This window comes from Coccinella septempunctata, chromosome 4 (assembly GCF_907165205.1).
Source record: "Coccinella septempunctata chromosome 4, icCocSept1.1, whole genome shotgun sequence".
In the NCBI taxonomy this organism is placed as follows: Eukaryota; Metazoa; Arthropoda; class Insecta; order Coleoptera; family Coccinellidae; genus Coccinella; species Coccinella septempunctata.
In genome coordinates this window covers 8,416,223-8,436,810 of record NC_058192.1, presented here as the reverse complement: position 1 = coordinate 8,436,810, position 20,588 = coordinate 8,416,223, and the positions used below count along the sequence as shown (strand labels likewise).

Sequence of the window (20,588 nt, the reverse complement as noted above, 5' to 3'; positions counted from 1 at the left end):
TAAACTAGTTCAACGAGTTTCGCCGCTAACTTTTGAATCGTTCTCCGAGCTCAGCAGATAAATCCGCTTCTAGATTGTTCCATCTTCCAGAAGAACACTTTCAATTCGTTATTATGAAAAGTTTATAGTGAAAACCCAAGGAAGAATATACATCACCTAGTTCATATGGAATCACCCTGTATATTACAGATTTTGGACTTCTAGCACTTCAGCCCAGGGATTTACTCAAAAAAAATTATAAAGATCCACACTATTTTTTGACGAGGAATACCCCCTTAAATTTGTACGCAACTATTCTTTCACACCCTGTATATTATCCTTCTCACTAAGTTTCGATTGGAGGTCTTTCCCTTGAGAAATGATATTTCTGCGTTGTTTTGTTCCCAACGAGATATTTACGTGTTCTTTACTTCTTCATTCACTTTTTCCAAGATGGCGGCGGAATAGAAGAAAGTTGAAATTTTGAATAAAGTCAAAAACCATCGTTGGGGAGTTTTCTTTCCAACAGTCAAAGTCCCGTGAGAATCAGTTGAGCCAATCTGTAGATTACCCCTTACAAATAGACAAACAGGCAAAAATTTTGAAACGAGGATGAGTTAGGTTAGGTTACCAGTACAAAATTTCGAGCAGAGTTTATTGCTGACTTTTCAATCATTTTCGTGGCGTATCTCAGCACAACTTCGTTTCAACGACGAATCATCTTCGATGATAAGGAAGAATTCGGTTACTTTCGAGAAGTCGGTTTCATCGGAAGTAACATGTCAATCATATCGGTATCGCGACGCACAATATCCTTGTTTTGTATCTAATGGACAAAGTAATGATCCCACATTATCGCTATCGCCCAATTGTGGTGCTCCGAATGCTCGAGATAAATTTCAATTCAGTTGTGTACAAATTATCGAAAAAATACAACATTATGTTATATTGAATTTATGTTCCGAGCGAGCGTGAGTACATTCATTATTGTGTGTTTTATTGTGAGTAAACTACAGCAACGGAATTTGATTATATCAATTGCTTTTCAAATCGTATAATTATTTATCGATTCTTTTCTCAATTCATAACTTTATTGTAATGTCCAATACTGAAATGAAATGAAATTGGAGAGGTAGAATCTAATTCATTGTTAAATCATAATAAACACTTGAACAAGAATAGCCCACACACATAGAATGTGTATACGTAAAAAATTTGATGGAAAAGTAAACACAAAAAATAATATGAAACTGAAACCGTACATATCGTGATACCACAACATTTAATGAATCAATGTTCTCGTTTTAATAGTATACTCCTCCTCTTAATGAGCCGCTCATTTTGAATTCAAAGCCCCATTGTTTATATAAAAAATCCGGATTTCCACAACAATATGATCGTGCAATTAAAAAAAAATTCATTCATGAAATGCTAATGCGAATCCATTTAGTAATCCTTGTACGTGGAGCAATTAAGTTGATTGGGAAATCTCCTCATCAGAGTTATCAAATATATTTTTTTCACTCAAGGTTTGACTATGTGGCAAGCTCATATGTGCGCTGCTGACTGAATTAATGTATTTGAGGTGAAGAGGTAGGACTGAAATTATTCGCCAGCAAATTTCATGGGTTTTAATGGCTTGTTAGTTGTCTCCTTATGATTGCTTCATGAAATATTGCTTTTTTCGTAGGTTCAAACAGTTATGTATATGCAGCACGATTGTTTTGGTGTAATTATCTATTCTCATGAAATTTTCAGATATCTCTAGTATTTAAATAACATAATTATTACTTTCTGAAGATGCTTGACATGATTTCTCGTGATTTAATACAAGAATACACAAACATATATGACCATTTCAAAGTTTGCTGAAATTCCTCAATGTTTTGTCCATCATCAGTCAGTTTAGTCATCCTTTAAAGCTTTTTCTCTTTTGATATGGCTTCATATCAAGAATTAGACTATCAATTTCCAGATGAATATGCCTAATGAAATTTCACCGATACATTTTAGTGCCAATATGAAACAGAAAAGCGTGCTCCTACACTCACACCAAGGCAGAAAATTTTCCAAAAATAAAACATAAACGAGTTTCAGCTTCTATTGCTGATCGATTATGAAATGTCACTTTTAATATGACATGTTTCATGCAACGATCAAACCGAGTTGTGACGTGTAGTGGAATAATTGTATCGATTATTATTAATAATTATTGATAATTATGTCCATTCATAGCGTTGTTACGTGTATTGGAATTTTCAGTAGTATCAGACAATGGTCTAGAAGGAGGTCTTGCTTCACTCGGTCTGAACAATAAATTTCTCCAATACTATTGAAGAAACATTAATCGAATGAAAGTGTTTCAGAAACGTTTCTTTCGAGGTCTTTTTACAGAAAAAAAAAATCAACGTTCATGGGTTTACTTCAAGAACAGTTCGAGTTGAATATTTTCATCTTCAATTTATATCTGAGGAGTTTTTCTGAAAGAAAAATTGGAAGCTTCTTTTTTATTCTTGATCAGTTTTCATTGTTGGGTAGCTCTACACTCCTAGGATAGCCTATACCAAAAATTAGCTTTGTATATAGGGGGATCTGCGTATGACATCAGCGCATCTGAATTCTGAAAACATCAACAAACATACACGAAAGTGTCAGATTAAAATAGACTCGGTGTATTTCATGTGGCGTAGTCCACATTCAGAAAATCAAAGATTGCCCTCCATTCAATTCGTATAGGGAATTTTCCATAATTTTCAGTTTGCAATTTTTTTCAATTTCTCCCAAATTTCCTGATATTCGTGGGCTAGAAGAAACAAAACCAAACGTGATGTTGGCTCTGTTTTATCGCCAAACTATTCTGATAACGACCAGGGAGCCGTGTCGGTTAGTATTTATGAGATCTGCCACGATATGGGAGTTCATTAATGTTATTCGCAAATTGCCAAGGCTACTATAGTGCTGTCGACTGGATTGGATCGCGTGCCTCCTGTGCTTGCACGTTTTACAGTCGCAATAGGCAATAGATTGAGACTGCCACTTTTATCGAGTTATTGACATTGAGGGTTATTTGTCGAATTTGCAATCGGAAGTCTTGCCTCTGATTTTGTGATGATTGTTAACGGTTTGTAGTTTGTCTGCTCTTTGTATAATATAAAAATTACAAAGGCAGCCTTTTTCGGATAAGGGTAAAAACATATAGGCGTTTTTGAGATTATGAAAAGAACTGATTCGGCTCTGGAAAACGATTTCCTCATTTTATGGCAGAACAGTTATCAATCATGATAGTTATTAGAAAATTAAAAAAATTAATAATTAAACGAAGATATTTCAAAATGCAAGAATCCTGTTATCTCAATTGATTCAAGCAACTATTATGACGTAATGTTTCTCCAAAAATTTGTATTATCTTGCCTCTTCTCCAACGGTCGTGAAATTTAACACTTCAAATTGAATTGAAGGATCGAAGAACATTCTGAAGGGTTAAATGTTTTGCAATAGGCTTAAACACGAAGAAGAATGGTCGTATGGCACATTTGAAGAAAGGAAAATGTCAGGTTTTTGGGTCTAAACTTCCAAATCTTTTACCATCTGCAGTTTTCGAGAATATCATTGATTTAAAAACTTCTGAAGGTCTTAGAAAAACAAGTTATTTGGCCACATTTGGATTTCCTTTCTCAAACTTGCTGTGCAACAATTTCTAATTTCTCTCCAAGTTACAGATTCCCCTAAAGAATCTAGATTTTTTTCCCCTAATAGAACTTAAAACTGTTCGATTTTTTCCTACATTATCTCTAAAGCACTTTTAACTAAGGCTCGTTTTAAACGTTTAAGTGAACTCTAGTCTTCTCCCAAGCATTCCGATATGTCACAGCTCGCAAGTTGTGAAAGTCGCCGGTTAGAATTCAGAAAAGACTCTTAACGACGACAGGGGAATCTGGATAAAAATAGAGACGGCCATAAACCTGCGGAAACAAACATAGAACGTTTCCAGCTAGGTCGGATGCATTGGCGTTTCTAGTTTCGACTTTTTTCGTATTTTATTGGCTAGTTTTATGTCCGCCTTATTACTTTTTAGAAAATTATTTTCTATTGTTGTCCAACAGCGATTCCAGTTTTGACGACCGTATTTTATTGGGTTTTTACTCCCATGACGTCAGATTGGTGTATTATTCGTGGCAGGAATGCAGGAAATGCAGGATGTAATTTTACGATGAAAATTCGTTCGGACTGACCACACTTAATATTGAGCATTCCGATGATGTAGTTGATAAAGATAGAAATAGGTGATTGTATTTCCAGAATTTTATGTGTGCCGAATGTGGAGGTTACGTTGGGAGTGCAATTTTGATTGAATAATAAAACTGAATTCAGAACACGATAATTGAAATTACAAATGACAATCAACTCTAGAAATAAATGGTGACCAATTTTTGTGGTCTTCCAGAATGTTAGGTATATTTTACTACTATCCTCAATGAACTCTGCAATTAGATCTCAAACTTCCTTTCTTGAAGAGACAGGTTGCTGTCGGTGTATAACTTGGGGGTTCAATCAAAAAATTCTGCGATATATGTACGTCATAATCACTCATGGGGCAACAGTATGGTATGCCAAGTCAAGTAAGATCAGAAGACACCATTGGAGCTTTAATAGGGCAGTGGAGATCATAGTCACTGTGTTAAAGCTCTCACACCTTTCCATCTTGTGAAAGGTCCTTCTAAGAATATCCACTAATTCCCAATATTTTTCAATTACAGAACAGCTTAGGCAATGTATGGTTCTATTGAGAATGTTAAGGGTTTTTCCCCTACATCCTCGCCATGTCCTTCACTCCACAAGTCTGAATGAAATAATTTACAGGGATAGTTATTCCATTTTAGACGAATGGAACTCATTCACAATAAACCTCACGTGTTGGTACCCCAAATTAATGCCATTCAGATACTATTTAAGGGTCCTGCTATTTCAGGTGGCTAAAATCCCCTATACCCTCTTCATTAGCATTCTGCTCGAATTGAGGATTATCGATGGAAACGTTTTACCAAATTTCTAAATAAACGGGCGTATTCTTCCAGCGTTCGTGTAGGGTCTAGAATATGCGGGCCCTTTTTACCGGCACAACTAAGGGTAGCTAGCATCCCCGGGAAGGGATTCTCCCTGGTCCCCTTCTTGGCATGTCTGATGCTCCCAGCTGTAGCTGGGAACACGTCTCCGACCTGCCTCAACCGAATGAGCGGCAGCGGCAGGGCTGGACGTCTTCTTGCAAGGCGGCGCGGCGTACAGTGACGCTGGTCAGAAAAACGCACGCGCGGCAGCCTGTTGCGTGTCGACGGCTAGACGCCTCCACCTTCCACTTTCTCGGTATTGATTCCCCGGCGGTTTTTCATTGCAATGTTGCCAATTAACGTTTTTTTTTTCGAAAATTGGATAATATACTTTTCTTTATCAAATATAGGAACTGGTTCTTACTCATTTGGATTTATGTGGAAGATCTTGAGAAAAACCGAAACGTAAGATAGCGAGTTTCATTTGCGTTTTTGGACTGTCAAGAGGCTGAGAAAGACAATAAAAAGTATTGTAGCAAGATGGTTTTTCTGCTCTTTCGATTTCTGCAATTGAATTTTCGTGAAAAATTGACAGATTGTTGTTTGCCATATGTCCCTTGTCGATTCAAGCTGAAAAAAGAATTGATACATCATAAAACATCCCTCTGAATGAACATTATTTTGCATTATGTTTCTGAACCAATCCCATTGATATTTTCATATTTAGACAGAATACTGAATGAAAGATGATATGTTCAATCGAAAAAATATCACCAATGTATTGTTGAATCAATTTATGCTCAAAAACGACGTTTTATATTGACTTATAACTATGTCAGAAATGTATTTTTAATCGATATAACCTCTGGTTTCTTGATAAAAGTGCATTTCTCTTCAGGAAATAGTTTTATCTCTTATAGAATTGCGGAAAAATTATGAGGGGCCCATTTTTTATTTTTGCCACAAGTAATACTCCAAGTGAGTCGATGTTATTGAGAAACACCAAAGCATGTTGATCGGTATTGACTTTTCGTCGAGTATTCAAGTGATTCTTCGTGAATCAGTGTTGTGAGATTATTACAAGGTAATATTTTGTCACTAGTTTCATGTGAAATTGAGCGGTCACCTGTTAGGAGTTACCTGAAACCTGTTTGACCGACTAAATTCTTCTGCATATGTTATTTTGGACATCCTACATTGAGTAACTTTCCAAATTACGATGTTTTTACGATTCGACAAACCCATCTACTCACAGAGAATCTCGGTATTGCGTTTGACAATTTTTTTATGCCCAAAATATGTTATATCGGTGAATTGGGAACTTACAGCAGAATATTTATTGAGAAAAGAATATTGGTGGAACAAGGTTATCTCTTATTTGATTTAGAATTGCACAATTTTGTTAAACATTTCGATTAAATGACTGCATTTCTAGATTTATGTGAATGTAAATCTTCAAAATTTTTTCACCAGGGTTTGAAAATCATATAATTCAGATTCTAGTTCCATCTATATTTGTTTGAGGGGAGACTACACACATCATTTCAAATATCTTTCCAATCTCGGTGTATTGAAGTGAAAACAATAAAATTATGTGGGGAAATGTTTGACCCATATTTATCTCAATATCCTCATCTGATAACATTATTCAGGTATCTGAGGCAGCTGAGATCCATAAAAAATAAGTTATTGATTTACTTCAATACCAATGAGAGGTGTTATTATGAGTATACTGGATGGAAATAGCTGAAGATCATCAGAAAGAGGAAAATTTTTTTATAAGACATACAATGCATGCCTCATCATATTCCGATTGAAAGAACCTATATATTGGGAAAGTTTATTGAGAGGTATAGATAGATGCTAGGGGGATGAAGTACAATAAAAGTCCCAGTAACACCGAGCCATACTCCCAAGACATGGAAAGGTGCCAAGGTACACACCTCATAAGATTCACCTTCCTAAGGAAGTAAGTTAGTCCGGTAAAGTTTACCGTGCCGGATTGTACAAACAACCGGCAACATCGCGGCGCTCGTATGTGATCCATAAGTCTCCCCCGAGACACTCAAGTCGAGGAACCCCAAATTAATTCCTCACCCCCGTCCAAAATTGGCTGGGCACTCTGTTTTCCCCAAATTCCAGTATTTTTTGTCGCATCCGGCCCCGGCCGCATGTCCCTGTAGTTTGCTTTCTGCGGCATGACGTCATATGCGCAATATTGATTTTCCAGAAAAAGCGAAAGTGCAGTCGCTTTCCTTGTCCAGGTTTCTATGCAAATGAAAGCCCTGTGCTATGCTAGCGCCTTTCACTTCCACCATGAACATATCGATAAAATTTCAACTCTGCAGAAGGGTTTTTTTTAATGAACGGACTTTCAAAACTGAACTTTGGTTCGAAATTTTTCTTTATTTACCCAGGTATAGATAATAATAATTGTGTAATTGTAATTTCGATCAATACTAGAACAATCTGCGAGACTTCCTTAGCGTTCGAATTTACTTGTATGGAAATCAAGTTCCTATTGGTTTCTGATCATAATATGTAGAGTCATTCGGGGCAACTGTGCGCACTTTTGCCTTTCAAGCCATACCCTGTTTCAAATGTTGAAGCTAGGAAAATTAAAACATATAACATATTCATGAGATAGAGAATTTTCTAATCTATAAGAAAACATCAAAAAGCAAACAAACAAAAACGTTTTCTTTCCGCAAAAAAGAATTTAATAGAGAAAGTCGGAGTGCGTTCATATGCCCCGTATTGCGGGTAAGTGTGCGCACCCTCACGGGGTAAGTGAACGCAGTTCTTAGTGAACCACACAATCAAAACAAATTACAAAATAATGTCATCAAAATGTTACAATATTAGAGAAATGCTGTTTATTGTCAATACACAAGCGCCTTTTTACAAGCAGTGCATTATTGTTCGTGCCACAATTCTTGGTGAACACAACACTTGATACATTTCCCTGTTGGTGGCTCTTCATATTTTTCTGAACAAATAGGACAATATTGATCGAGTCTTAACCAAGAAAATCAACAATGTCATAATTCATTCCTCACTGAACTAATGCCCATATAATGAATCTATGCGCACACTTACCCGCGCACACTTTCCCCAGTAAGCCAAAATTTGAATTGACGTTCTTATAGAGTTGAGCAGCTAAGAGAACCTAAATTTTTTTTATTATATATTTAGATTAATATGCCCATGATCGAATAAAATATTGTTTAACACTGAGGGACTCGGAACTTGGACCTGGCAGAATGTGCAGAGATGCTAAAAATTAACAAGGAAACTAGTGAATTTGATTGATTGCAAATAAAAAATCAAAGAAACGTGGCACGGCGCACTCCTATGAAAAACTAATATGGCGATTCTGCGCCCTTGCTTCACCCAAATGAACCCCTCTTTCATACATTGCATAGTCGAGATATACGCACTGCGCACACTTACCCACCGCGCTCAGTTACCCCGAATGACTCTAGCTGTTAAGTGAGTACGACTATATGTATTGCAGATGCCATGTTAAAACTTCTGCCTGATTTTATTCGTAGAAATGTTCGTTTCAGATCATTTTTATGATTCGTGGTCAGTCATGCACAAGCACTTTTGTAGTTGATTGTTCGTTTCGCTATTCAATTTCTGAAATAGCTCGTTATATTTCATCAATCTTTCACAGTACAATGAAAGTGTTTTTTTCTACAAATAATTCTCTACATGCATTCCTCACGTTGGGAGAGAAATTCCTTAAATATCTTCCAAAAAATGCAAATACATACCTCATACCTATTTCCGAGAATAAAATCCTTCAATCGATGTTTTTTTCTTATTTTGAAATGGAGGATAGAAATAATATTTGCATTTAAGTATTATACTTAGTGCTTTGATATACTGAGTGTGAATGAATGTTTGAGAAGGATTCCTCATAAAAAATAGTGAGGGTCTTTATATATAAAAAACCTCCCTAAATATGGCACTTGAAAACTGCAACTATTCCTTCACACCTTGTATACACAAAAACAGTTATCACAGATTTCAGTTGGGGCAAAAAACTGTCCTATTTCAGTTGTTCAAGGTCGACAAAACAACCTCAGGCCTGTGTGACAAAGGGGTCTATCTAAAAACCCATTAAAAGGACGTCTCATTTGCCATAACTATTTTGGACATTATGATGATTACCATAGAAGATGATTAGATCCTCTGTTGAATCAGACAAACACGAAAATGATGCGTCACTGTTTGTTTTGATTCGTCGTGTTTTAGTTTTTGCTCGTTGAGTTTTAAGTACTAGTAGTGCTTTCTTACTTCTAGGAATGTATCGGAGATTTGTTATTCCGATGAAATAATCGACCAAATACATACATAATCGTGTCGAATAGTTTTCGCTTGAATTTCAAATGATCCATGCCTTAAATATTCCGAAACGGGTTCAACAACTGGGAATAATTTACCCAAATTCTATTCACCTCCCTGCCTCAGCTCATGTTGATCAATATGAGTGGTGTTACATTGAAATTTATTGATAATGCAGAGATAACATATACCTACATAAACAAAGTTATTCCCTTTGTTTCGTCACGACATGACAGTACAGATCTATTATTTTCGTTTCATTATAATTCCTTTGTTTCAAAAAGATATATAGGTTAAGCGGTCGCATTATTAAGGCTCTTTAATGAGTTGCATCACCTTTGTCAGTTGTCGCATTATTTGTGTAGATACGTGAGAATCCTTCAAGTTCTTTTTTCATTATTTTCCATTCGATTTAAGTTAGTTTCTTATACATAGAATCCAGTCTACAGCAAGTAATAAATAATTCCATTAATTTACGCGGTGGTTCTACCAGGGGAGTACCTAATATCGAAATAGTTATATGACCTTGATGGTGTAATAATTAAAAAATAGAAAGTTAACACAATCACTCCTTCAACTAAAGCGAATCTTCCACGTTGAGATTTCTCTATCATTCGATATCGAATGAGAGATATTGAGACTGAAGCTTGCATCTCTTTATTATAAATTGAAACTACAATTTTCTGTTTTTTCCAGGCTCGGTCCATGTGAGCTCCAAGATCCCGGTTGGGCTAAGATGAACTCATTGTCTGGAGCTAATAAGAGGAGGAAAAAGTCTGAAACTAAACCTCAGGCTCAAATGTAAGAAAGTTATTCTGCATGAGTTAGTATGTATGTAATTTGTTTCAAAGAAGCAAAACACAAACAGAATTAGAATGAATCATCTGTCCAAGCTATTGTTGCATATTTCCAATCAATCAGTACCTACATCGTTAGGGAATATTATTCGATTTCTTCATCAGGTTCAATTATTAATATTCCTAAAATAGATTACGGAGAATTCAGTGCTTCAATTTAGTAATTCGGTTCGGAACAATAAGATTTATATTTGTCTCATCACAACCCAAACAACTTAATGATCATGACATCATTCAACATAAAAGAAGACCTGCGATGAAAGAAGCTCCTTCTTAATACAATGGTTTTCTAATCAATACATTTCTCAGTTTCATTTGGGACAATTTGAAAAAAGTATAATAGTAATATCATTATTTTCGAAACTACCAAAATAATAGACTTTTATTGTTATGCGATAAACGTGGATAAATGAAGATAAGCTTCACCAAACGAAAAATGTGAAAGTGACGAATATTATCGAAAATTACAACAGGCTAATGGCTGGAAACAGAAAAAGCTGTAAATTTGGCGTCGTTACTTACCCGTAGATAATATTCACTTGAAACATAAAGAAATACATAGATTCATTTCTCCAGTTTGCCTTCGGTATCCTTCAAAATATACTAAAATTTTTTTATTTCTCTTCAAGTGAGGTCAACAGTTTTTAACCCAATAATCATACTTGTAAAAGAGTCGCTCCAATTTTAAAGAGATATGTGAATATCGGATAATCCTAACCCTACAGGGGTAGTAGTATGTTTCAAGTAAATTTCTGAGTTGTTCAACTGAAAAAAGGTCCGATGAGATTATGCAATCGAATGTAGATTTTTCCAGTGACGTAGATATTAGCAATTTGACTAATGAATGAACTTTATTTCTAAACCTCTATTAATATTTATCACCTGGTCTGTGAACCATCAGCAATCCCATCAAATCATCCAACACCTTGAACTGAAGAAATCGGTTCAAACCGGTCAACAGGTGTTTGTTATTATGTTTCGAATTATTTATGGTTATCGCTTTAATGAAACTAACTAGCGAAACAACAGAGTACGCTTTGAATCCATTTGTCTTTAGTGTTCAATAATTATTTTAATTAGACATTGTGGGGAAAATGAACAAGATTGAAAATGAAAGGGTGCCTGAAGATGAAATTCGTAGGTATGGGTTAGAATATTCAAAAAAACTTATTGGTGTCATGGAACGATATCGTTTTTAAAAACTCCCCTAAAATTCTCAACATAGGAGAGGCAAGAAGTGCCAAATCTTTTTAATAATGTGTTGGTACTCGATTTATTTTTCTATTCGAAAACCTTGGAGGGCGAATTTTCATGCAAAATTTGAAACATTGCTGAGCTTTGTTGAAATCGAAAGTAGATCACTGAAAACAAGCCAAGAAAAAAGGAGAGACGAAGCCCAAACTACGTGAACATACATAAATGAAAGTTGTGCCACCTTAGCGAGAAAAGAATCAACAATCCTTCAATGGGGCTCTGTAATGGACCAATTCTCGTTCTTTTTCTGGTAATATCTTTGTAGCTATTTCAATAAACGACCGAAACTTTCACAGTCAAATCTGTGGGGTGTTAACGTGTGCACAAACGTGACATCTCACAGCCAGATGACAAAACAAATAGGATTACATCGAAACAGTCTGTTGAAGGGTTCCTCAAACCCCCTTGCAAAAGAGCAGGCCCGTCAGAATACGCTCATCTAGCAGAATAACCCTGTCATAATACCCGTTGAAGTGCGGCAGTTCGCTGACTGAAAGAATTTTATTCATTTAGAAAGATGCGCTTCCAAGATAATGGACCTTTATGGCGTGAAGTTACTTCCACGAAACGTTTTGCTTAATTGCAGAAATACTTTTGCTCCGACTCGCTGTTATTACGTGGAAAATTCTAGCGTAGCGCTGTTTTTCTGGGATATCTGTATCACATGCGTGTTAACGGACAATGGAGGCAGGAAAAAAGTCTCATTGCTTTTTTTGTTGGATCGTTAAAGGATGAGTTATGAGGCGCAAATGGAAAAGTTATTAGAACTTACAGGACTAGTGTGAGAGCGTTAGGTTTGGTCTCTTAACACGTTGCATTTGTGCATAGATACATGAAAATAAATTAAATCCATCGGTTTTTCTGTGTAATATTCTTTAAGACCAATAATACTACAGCCTCAATTCCCATTCTCTTTTTTTTAAATTTAAAAAACATGGTGAACTATTCAGGATAATTTCGTAAAAATTGCGAACAAATTCAGGATATTGTACAGGGTGGGCAAAATTCGTTGTCTACTGTGGGGATCTCGAGAACTATAGCAGCTAGAAGAAAAGGGATGACACATTTCCGAGCTCTTTTTCGAAGAAACAACGATACGTTTTTGACTTTGACAATTTCGTGAAGTTCTCATAACTTTTTTGTCTTTGAAGTTACAAATCTGAAACATGAACCTTCTACAGATACTTTTTTACGTAGAATCCACTGACGAGCTCAAAATATTTTTTCATTTCAAATCATTAGGCGAATATTCGTTTTTTATAATGCAAACTTTTATTGAATTTGTGATTTTTGAATTGGAAAAAAATCTTTCGTCAGTATATTCCACGCGTAAAAGTGCCTTAGGAGGTTCAAGTTTCAGATCTGTAACATCAGAGACAAAAAAGTTATGAGAACGTTTCGGCATTGTTAAAATCTCAATTTTTGTTTACATCTCGAAATCTAAAAACGATGGGCCGATTGTTTTCAGATTTGGATTAGTCATGAAAAAATAGCTCGAGAATGTGTCATCCGTTTTCTTCTAGCTGCTTTACAGCCGGTTTCATAATCAAACCTAAAGTCCCTTTAATTTTGAAGCTTCCTTTAACGGCCGGTTTCATAATCAAACCTAAAGTCGCTTTAATTTTAAAGCTTCCTTTAACCCTACTAAAAATGACAGTAAAGGAAGCTTTAAACTTAAAGTGATTTTAAATTTTATTATGAAACTGGACGTAACCCTACTAAAAATGACAGTAAAGGAAGCTTTAAACTTAATTGACTTTATGATGATAGTTTAGTGTCTGAAAATATAATGAAATGAAAGGTTTAGCGGCATGCAGACAGGAATTGACTTTAAATTTGATTATGAAACTGGACGTAAATGACTTTAAGCTTAAGGTGACGTTAAATTCGATTATGAAATATGAAACTGGACGTTAGTTCTCGAGATCCCCTCAGTAGACAACGAATTTTGCCCACCCTGTAGTTTTGAGTCGAAAAGTTCTATCAGGCCTTTATCAGACCTTGTTTGGAACTGCTTCGTCTTCAAGATACAGGGCGTTGAATGTATCCCAAATAAATAACAAATTTCTAGATATTTTCGATACGTGTTGAGATAAATATTGGGACTCATGTATCCTATCAGCTGATACAGTTGGAGTGGGAGAGAAGGTGCTTTGGTCTGATGAAGGGAGTTGTCCCCCTTCAGCCTAAGGTCAAAAATACCACTGCATCTAGAATTTTCATCCCACCCTGGGATTCCCAATAAACCCTTCTCCTATAGTCTCAGGGCTTCTCCACCAAGCCAATCTTCAATCCAACGTCCATTGGCGTCACGCTAATCATCAATTAACGACGTACCTCGTTCGAGAAGCCGCTTCTTCTACTTTCCGTACGTCGCATTAAAAATTCAAAACAGCATTCGTGTAAGACTCCACTGTAACGGTAAAACTATCCGTATAGAAACTTCCATTCGCCGCTTTATTTATTTCAACGAAGAAGAAAACTGACTTTGGCGCTAGCTTGCACAACGCGGGCTTCCTTTACACCGGATATGTGGGTCATGATACCTTACGTCATGGTCATAAGAAAGAAGCAGCCGACGGCGATGACAAGCCAGCCTCTCAACGTGTGGTGGCATTCAAACACCATCGGAGAAGAGCAACGCTGCCACGATACCGAAAACTTCTGGATACCGCTGCCTTCTGAATTTATAGAATCATGGGAATTTCGAAATATAATTTGGGAAAATCCCCCAAGATCTTTTCCCCCTTGCGGAAACCAATGAAATCTGTTTATTGGTTATCGAAATATTCAACTCTGAACACCAAAGGATTGGGTTTAGAGTGATATGGTCAGCAATATTTCCAGATTCCACATAGTTTGATCAGTTTTTGTAAAAAATGACTACCTACTCTGTCGTGACATTTCAATCAAACAAAAAAGCCCTTTTTGAAATATTTAAGCAAACCTTCATTGATTAAAAAATTTTGTATTCAACTCTTATATTTGGGGTTGAGAAAAACGAATATTCATTGATCGAAAGATATTTGATCAGCCTTCGAATAAGAAGAAGAATGTTGGCCATCTTCTGTCGTGATACTTATTTCTCATTTCATTATATTTCTTGTGCAAACATCTTCATAGTTTTGTGCTTGTTTATCTGCGTTGCTCTTTTCCAAATTTTATTTAATTTTCTGTAAGAACGCTTTCTGAATGAAGAATTTGCTAGGAATCAATATGGATTTGTTAAAGTATCCAGTTCAAATATCCCGTTTTCTTTCAGAAATATCTATTTTTAGTAGTTTTACTAGTTATTTTATGTTGTTGGTGAATTTCCGAAGGCTCTATGAAAACTCAAGACGATTACTCTAGCAAAAATATAGAAAAATATATGGTAAGAGAAAATATTCTTATTGGAAAAGTTCATCTTGCCCTTAATCTCGAGTAAAAGAAATTGAAAAACCGAAAAGGGCATTCAATTTTTTTAAACTGGAAACGACGTGTCCCACAAAAAATGGAAAGGGCTACTGATTTTCTAAAATACAACAAACAATTGTAAGAAATGAGAAAGGATAGGCACAACACATATTTCATTCAAAATTTCAGGGATTGCCTGTCTCTACGCCACTGGTGTTAATCTACCTTCAGCCTGAAGCATGCACTGTTACGAAGTCCTGCATTCTGTTCAATTTCACACAAATTTCTCTAGTGGTGTTAACCTAAATTAATATATATAAATATAAATTTTTCAACGTAATTTAAATCTTTTTTCAATGTATTCCTGTAATTGAGCATTATTTAGCCGTAGTTGAGGCAAAGGTACGACTCAAATATCCTATAGTTTTGTTGGATTTGGAGGAAAAAAACGAAACCTACAATCATCAATAATTATTCACGTTTCAACATGAATAAAACAAGCAAAAATGGGAGTTTCAATTCATCAAGTGTCAGTGTGAATCGACTTTAACGATATATGAAGATTGGATCAGATTTGAGATAAAATCTGTTTTCAAAAAAGTGCCCTCGTATATATTCTACCTTATTTTCTGTAACAACGTTCATATTCCTTCAATTAGCGGCTTTCAGTATCGGTATTTCCAACTTAATTCTGTTTATCCTTTGGAAAATCTCAGGTATTTTTACCGAATTGTAATGGAGGTGTGGCAAAGCTGCAGAAACGTTGGTGAGAGAAAACTGGTTTCTTCTTAATGTTCTCCCAAGTACGTACAAGAGTGGAACTGTGACCTTCCCTACGATTCATTCCGTATCTTGGATTCTTTTGGAGGTGAAAGGAAAAAATGCAACTCGATTTGACTCCACGAAATGATGAGCTTAATCACTGAAAATATGCCTCATTTTAACCGCCGCACATCCAAAAAAGAGCCACGTCGTAAATACACCCGAGAGTACACCATCCTTCGTGAAGTATGCCTCTAGTAACAATAGCAAAATAGTGTGGTTCTTTCATTTCAACTTTTTTCTGCTCAGATAGAGCTTCCTGAAGATAACACCTGAAAATCAGTCTGAAAAGGAAAACAAATTAAATTAAGCACACATTATATTGGGGCGAGAAAACAAGAAGGGCGAGAAAACAAGAAGAAGTAAATTTTGGTGGTGTATACCTATAATTGAAATACATAAATAGAAAAGGTCACCCCTCAAATTTGTCGGTAAGAAACTTTTTTCCTTCACAAGTGAAATCTACGAGATGAATCTCGATAATTTGTTGTTATCCAAAGCTCGCATCGACCTTGGTTTTTTGCATAAAAATAGGGTCTTCGAAGAAATTCATTTAACTATCATAAACACAATGATTAAGCTTTCAAATAACCCGTTTGTGGATCCGAATGAAGCAAACAGTTATTCTCGAGAAGACATTTATCTGCAGAAGATTCTTATTATGGCGCAACCATAACATTGGCCTTCTATTAAAATCGAATTAAAAATGAAATGATTATCTTTCAAAGCCACGAAAAGATATTACAGTTGGAAAATAACTACTCGAAACCACAGTTAATGGTTTATATCAAACGCAAAGTCGGCTGCTGGTAGTGTTAGAAATCATTGCATGGCCTGGAATTACAGAGAGGAAAAAGTATAACTTCGAACTATTACGAAACAAGATTGGATACGCTTCGATAGTGTATATTTTTTTTATTAATCCCAAAATCACAAAAAAAACAAGATACCAATAAAAATCGAAAATGGATTTGAAACTCTCAATTGCATTCAAGAATTATAGCTACATTAGGATGTGAGTCTATATTCCATATGATTTTATATGTTTGAACAATTCTTCTTGGAGTTGTAGCTACACATGGGCTACACATTTATATGATATACTGCATTCACACCTTTGTTTTATTTGTCAGGTCCAACTTCAGATACAAATTTCGATGAAAAAGTATTGAGGACCTTTTAAAATATTCAAGCAATTACGTTATGCTGAAATATTCAGATAGGTTCAAGTTATACACTTCTTTTTCTAAAAATTCAGTCGAAAATGTGTAAAAATAGTTCACGTACGTATAATTCAACTTTCAGAAAGGTACATGACAATATTATAACTAGTTCATTTAAATAACGTAATACAATTGAGTCTACCCACACTATTCTATAGAATAGGATGCGACTGATCGACAATATGCTTAGGTAAGCATTCTGTGTACTTCAACATATTCCACATGTCTCATAGCAAGTTTAACTCATATCAGTACCAACTTCATTGTCATAGTGTAGTGATTATATCAAGAAATGAGGTGAGACTTTCGATGATTGCAGGATATTCCTCCTTCTGAATAGTTTTTTGTGGATTTCAATTTAAAACATTTTTTATAATCATCTTTGGTTCACATGTTCACTCCCTAATATAATTTTTCTGTTGCAAATTTATATTTTTTCATTATATTTGTTGAGAATAATATAAATATTTGTTCACGTGAATTCCTGCATTCACCTTGTGATTTCTCAGTCCATGAGTCATTTGCTCTTTGTTCATCTTTGATCACTTCACTGCGAACATTTATGGATAGATAACATTTCCAACACTATTGAAGAAAAAATGGAATTTATACGAAAACTGGAATCATTAAATATTTGGAATTTTTGTAATTTTGAAACTGTGTCCAATGCCAACTCCGAAAATTGCAATAACTCAACGATTTACAACATCTTTCATGAATATTTCAACAGATATCAATATGATGAATACAAAATAGGTGCTACATACTCACTTTATGTGGAAAATTCTTTCTAGTATTCCCAATTTTGAAGCGACTAGAAATTTTCCCTCAAAAATGGATGTCGAAGAGAAGGGGCAAGTATTGGCCTTGTTGCTATCCTGATTTAGCCCCTATGGATTTTTTATGGCTATATCTCATATCCTCCAAGATCAAATTGTGATGATTCATTCTAATTTTGTTTCGAAGGAACCTAGAAGGCAGAAAACTAAATTTTTCCCTTTTGTTTCAGTAATAAGTGTAATAATGAGAAGCGTCGTCGCGAACAAGAGAACATCTACATAGAGGAACTAGCAGAACTGATCTCAGCCAACTTCGCGGACATGAGCTCGCTGTCGGTAAAGCCGGATAAGTGCGCCATCTTACAAGAAACCGTCAACCAAATACGTAACATAAAGCAACAAGAGAACGCAGTCCAGTCTTCTGACCCCGTGCAGCAGGGTGAAGTGTCATCGTCGAGGCCAACCATCTTATCGAACGAGGTGTTCGGACCCCTCCTTCTGGAAGCTTTAGAAGGGTTCCTTTTCGTGGTGAACAGTGAAGGGAGGGTAGAGCAAGTGACGGAAAACGTAACAAACTATATAAAGTTCACTAAAGAAGACATTCTCGGTAAAAGCATCTACAATTTCATCCACCATGGAGATCATGCCAAGTTCAGTTCGAGTTTGCTGCCCATGTCTATAGCATGGGGCAACGAGCTGACTAACAAATCGCGATCGTTCACCATAAGGCTCTTGGTCAAGCCGCTGGAAGACGTAGACGAAACTGTGGAGGAGAAACAACAGCGCCTCTGCCAGTACGAGTGGATGAATATTTTGAGTGCCCCGCTGGTGGATCAGCTGGCGCTTGGTGACGAAGAAGGGGGTGATAACGGACCTTGCCTACTGTGCGTGGCCAGCAGAATATCCCACAAAGATAAGACTATCACCGACGTAGAGCAATTCACTACGAAGCTCGACACGTCGGGTAAAATCATTGGCGTAGACACCTCGGGGGTGTCGCCTGCCCATTGCCAATTCATTAGTAAAGATCTGACAAATAGGGTTTTTAAAGAGTTGGTCGCACCTCAGGACGTCCACAAGCTCGTCTCTCATTTGAAAGAGACTCTCACTACCGGACAGGCGCCCAGCGTGCTCTATAGACTGCAGTTCGGGCCCGACAAGTTCATTCAAGTGCAAACGAAATCCAAATTGTTCAAAACGAGTTCGCACGCTTCAGAATCCGATTTTGTGATGGCCACTCACACAATTCTTGGGTAAGATATCATTTTAATCAGGTTAAATTTCTTATTCACACTTTGTTTTGTTAATCTTAATTCACTTTCATTATTTTATTATTTGAGTAAAATTTATTATTTTTTTCATTCAATTTCAATGATTTGATCGGTTTATTTCATGAAGTTCCGTCAAGTCTTGTTGTTTCTCATGATAATTTATCGTAGATACATAAAATATTATAGGCTTGTTCGAATTCCCGCAATCTACTAATTTTTGATCGGTCATCACCGATTTTACTTGTTGGTTTCATCTATAGTATTTGCTATTGATCTTTCCATCCTGTTTAACAAAGTTGTCTTTGGCTATTTTAATTATTTCTTTATTTTTTAGAATAAATTATAATTTACTCTAATTCAGTGGTGTTTCGGCCAGTTTAATTATAAGGCAGAATCATTTATTTATACAGCTGCCACTGAATGCCTGCTCAATTTGATTTTTATCAGTTTTCTGGTTTTCAGGAATCAACTCTTAAATTTTTTCGAAGTTATTTATTTACAGCATTTATATCTTTCCATTATTTTGAAGATTTTTGCCGAAAATTAGAGTGGTTTTACATAGTTTCCAATGCAGAGAATTCGATTAAGTAAAAGGGAAACTTTGATTGGTTGATATCAACTTTTTTCATTAAATTTTGTCACTCAGATACATGATAAAAAAATTCTGGCTCGCAATGTTTAAGCACTATTTCTGAATATTGAACACTTCTGTCATACCTGATATCATGCAACAAAGGGCAGTTCTCCTAAATTGCAACCGGAAGTGTACCTATTTGTGCCTTGAAAAAATACCTGAGTACCTTTCGATCATTCGTTTTGTCATAAATAGTTATCTTTCTGTAATAGCTCCCAGTGAACGTTAGGTCGTTCAGAAAATTACTATCTAATTACTGCGTCAGCTATTAGTCAGCCCGCTTGTTCAGTTGGTGTAGAAACTTTCGAACAAATTCAAATTTTGTGGCTGTTTTCCGTGATCGTCCGTTTTTTTATTATCGAGGAATCTCGATTGAAAATTTATATCAACATGAGCTCAGATAATCTCCAACTGGATAGAATAACCTAATCTGTGATAAGCTATCGGGCTGAATCGGTAGAAATCAGTCCTGTTCGCTCTACCGGCAAAGTAAGAAATCTTTTTGTTTGTCGATCTTACTGAGATTTTCTATTCGAGCATTGTGGTGAAATTTGTTTTTGAGTGACGTGTTCCATAATAAAGGGGCTCATTGAGAAGGTACCTACAATAAACGCTTCGCATCGGCCGTTACTGTTGCTAGGTTTGGTTCCATCTCAGGTTTCGAAATCCGATAGTGCTTCTTGAAGAAATTACGCACTCGTGAACTTCAAATAATGTTCAAATGTGCCATTTTATTAATGTTCCATCTGAGGTGTAAGATTGTAGATCACAGTTTTCCCATTTTCTTTCAATTTTCATCCTAAAACCAGTTAAATTCAACTACCGTTTCTTTTCGAATTCATAATATGTGAAATCATATGTAGGTACTTTTCTGTCCTAGATCCACCCCTGTCTCTTTCATTACGAAACCTGAGACAATCATCTCTAATAAATTCGTTCTTCATTCTCGAATCGGTGCATTTCATGATGAAATGC

At 35.9% G+C, this 20,588-nt stretch overlaps 1 protein-coding gene across 16 annotated transcripts in view; it reads left to right on the top strand.

Moving 5' to 3' along the window:
- LOC123312191 (nuclear receptor coactivator 2) overlaps positions 1-20,588 on the top strand; it is a 175,397-nt gene that overhangs the window by 140,816 nt on the left and 13,993 nt on the right. For 9 of the 16 annotated variants that reach the window (XM_044896460.1, XM_044896474.1, XM_044896466.1 and 6 more), the window contains exons 1-3: positions 691-950; positions 10,074-10,178; positions 17,939-18,961. In XM_044896460.1, coding sequence (XP_044752395.1) covers positions 706-950; positions 10,074-10,178; positions 17,939-18,961 — 1,373 coding nt within the window. In that variant the 5' untranslated portion in view covers positions 691-705. Of the gene's footprint in view, positions 1-690; positions 951-10,073; positions 10,179-16,831; positions 17,227-17,938; positions 18,962-20,588 lie in introns of those variants that run through there. The other 7 variants (XM_044896467.1, XM_044896468.1, XM_044896475.1 and 4 more) reach the window with 3 other exon arrangements.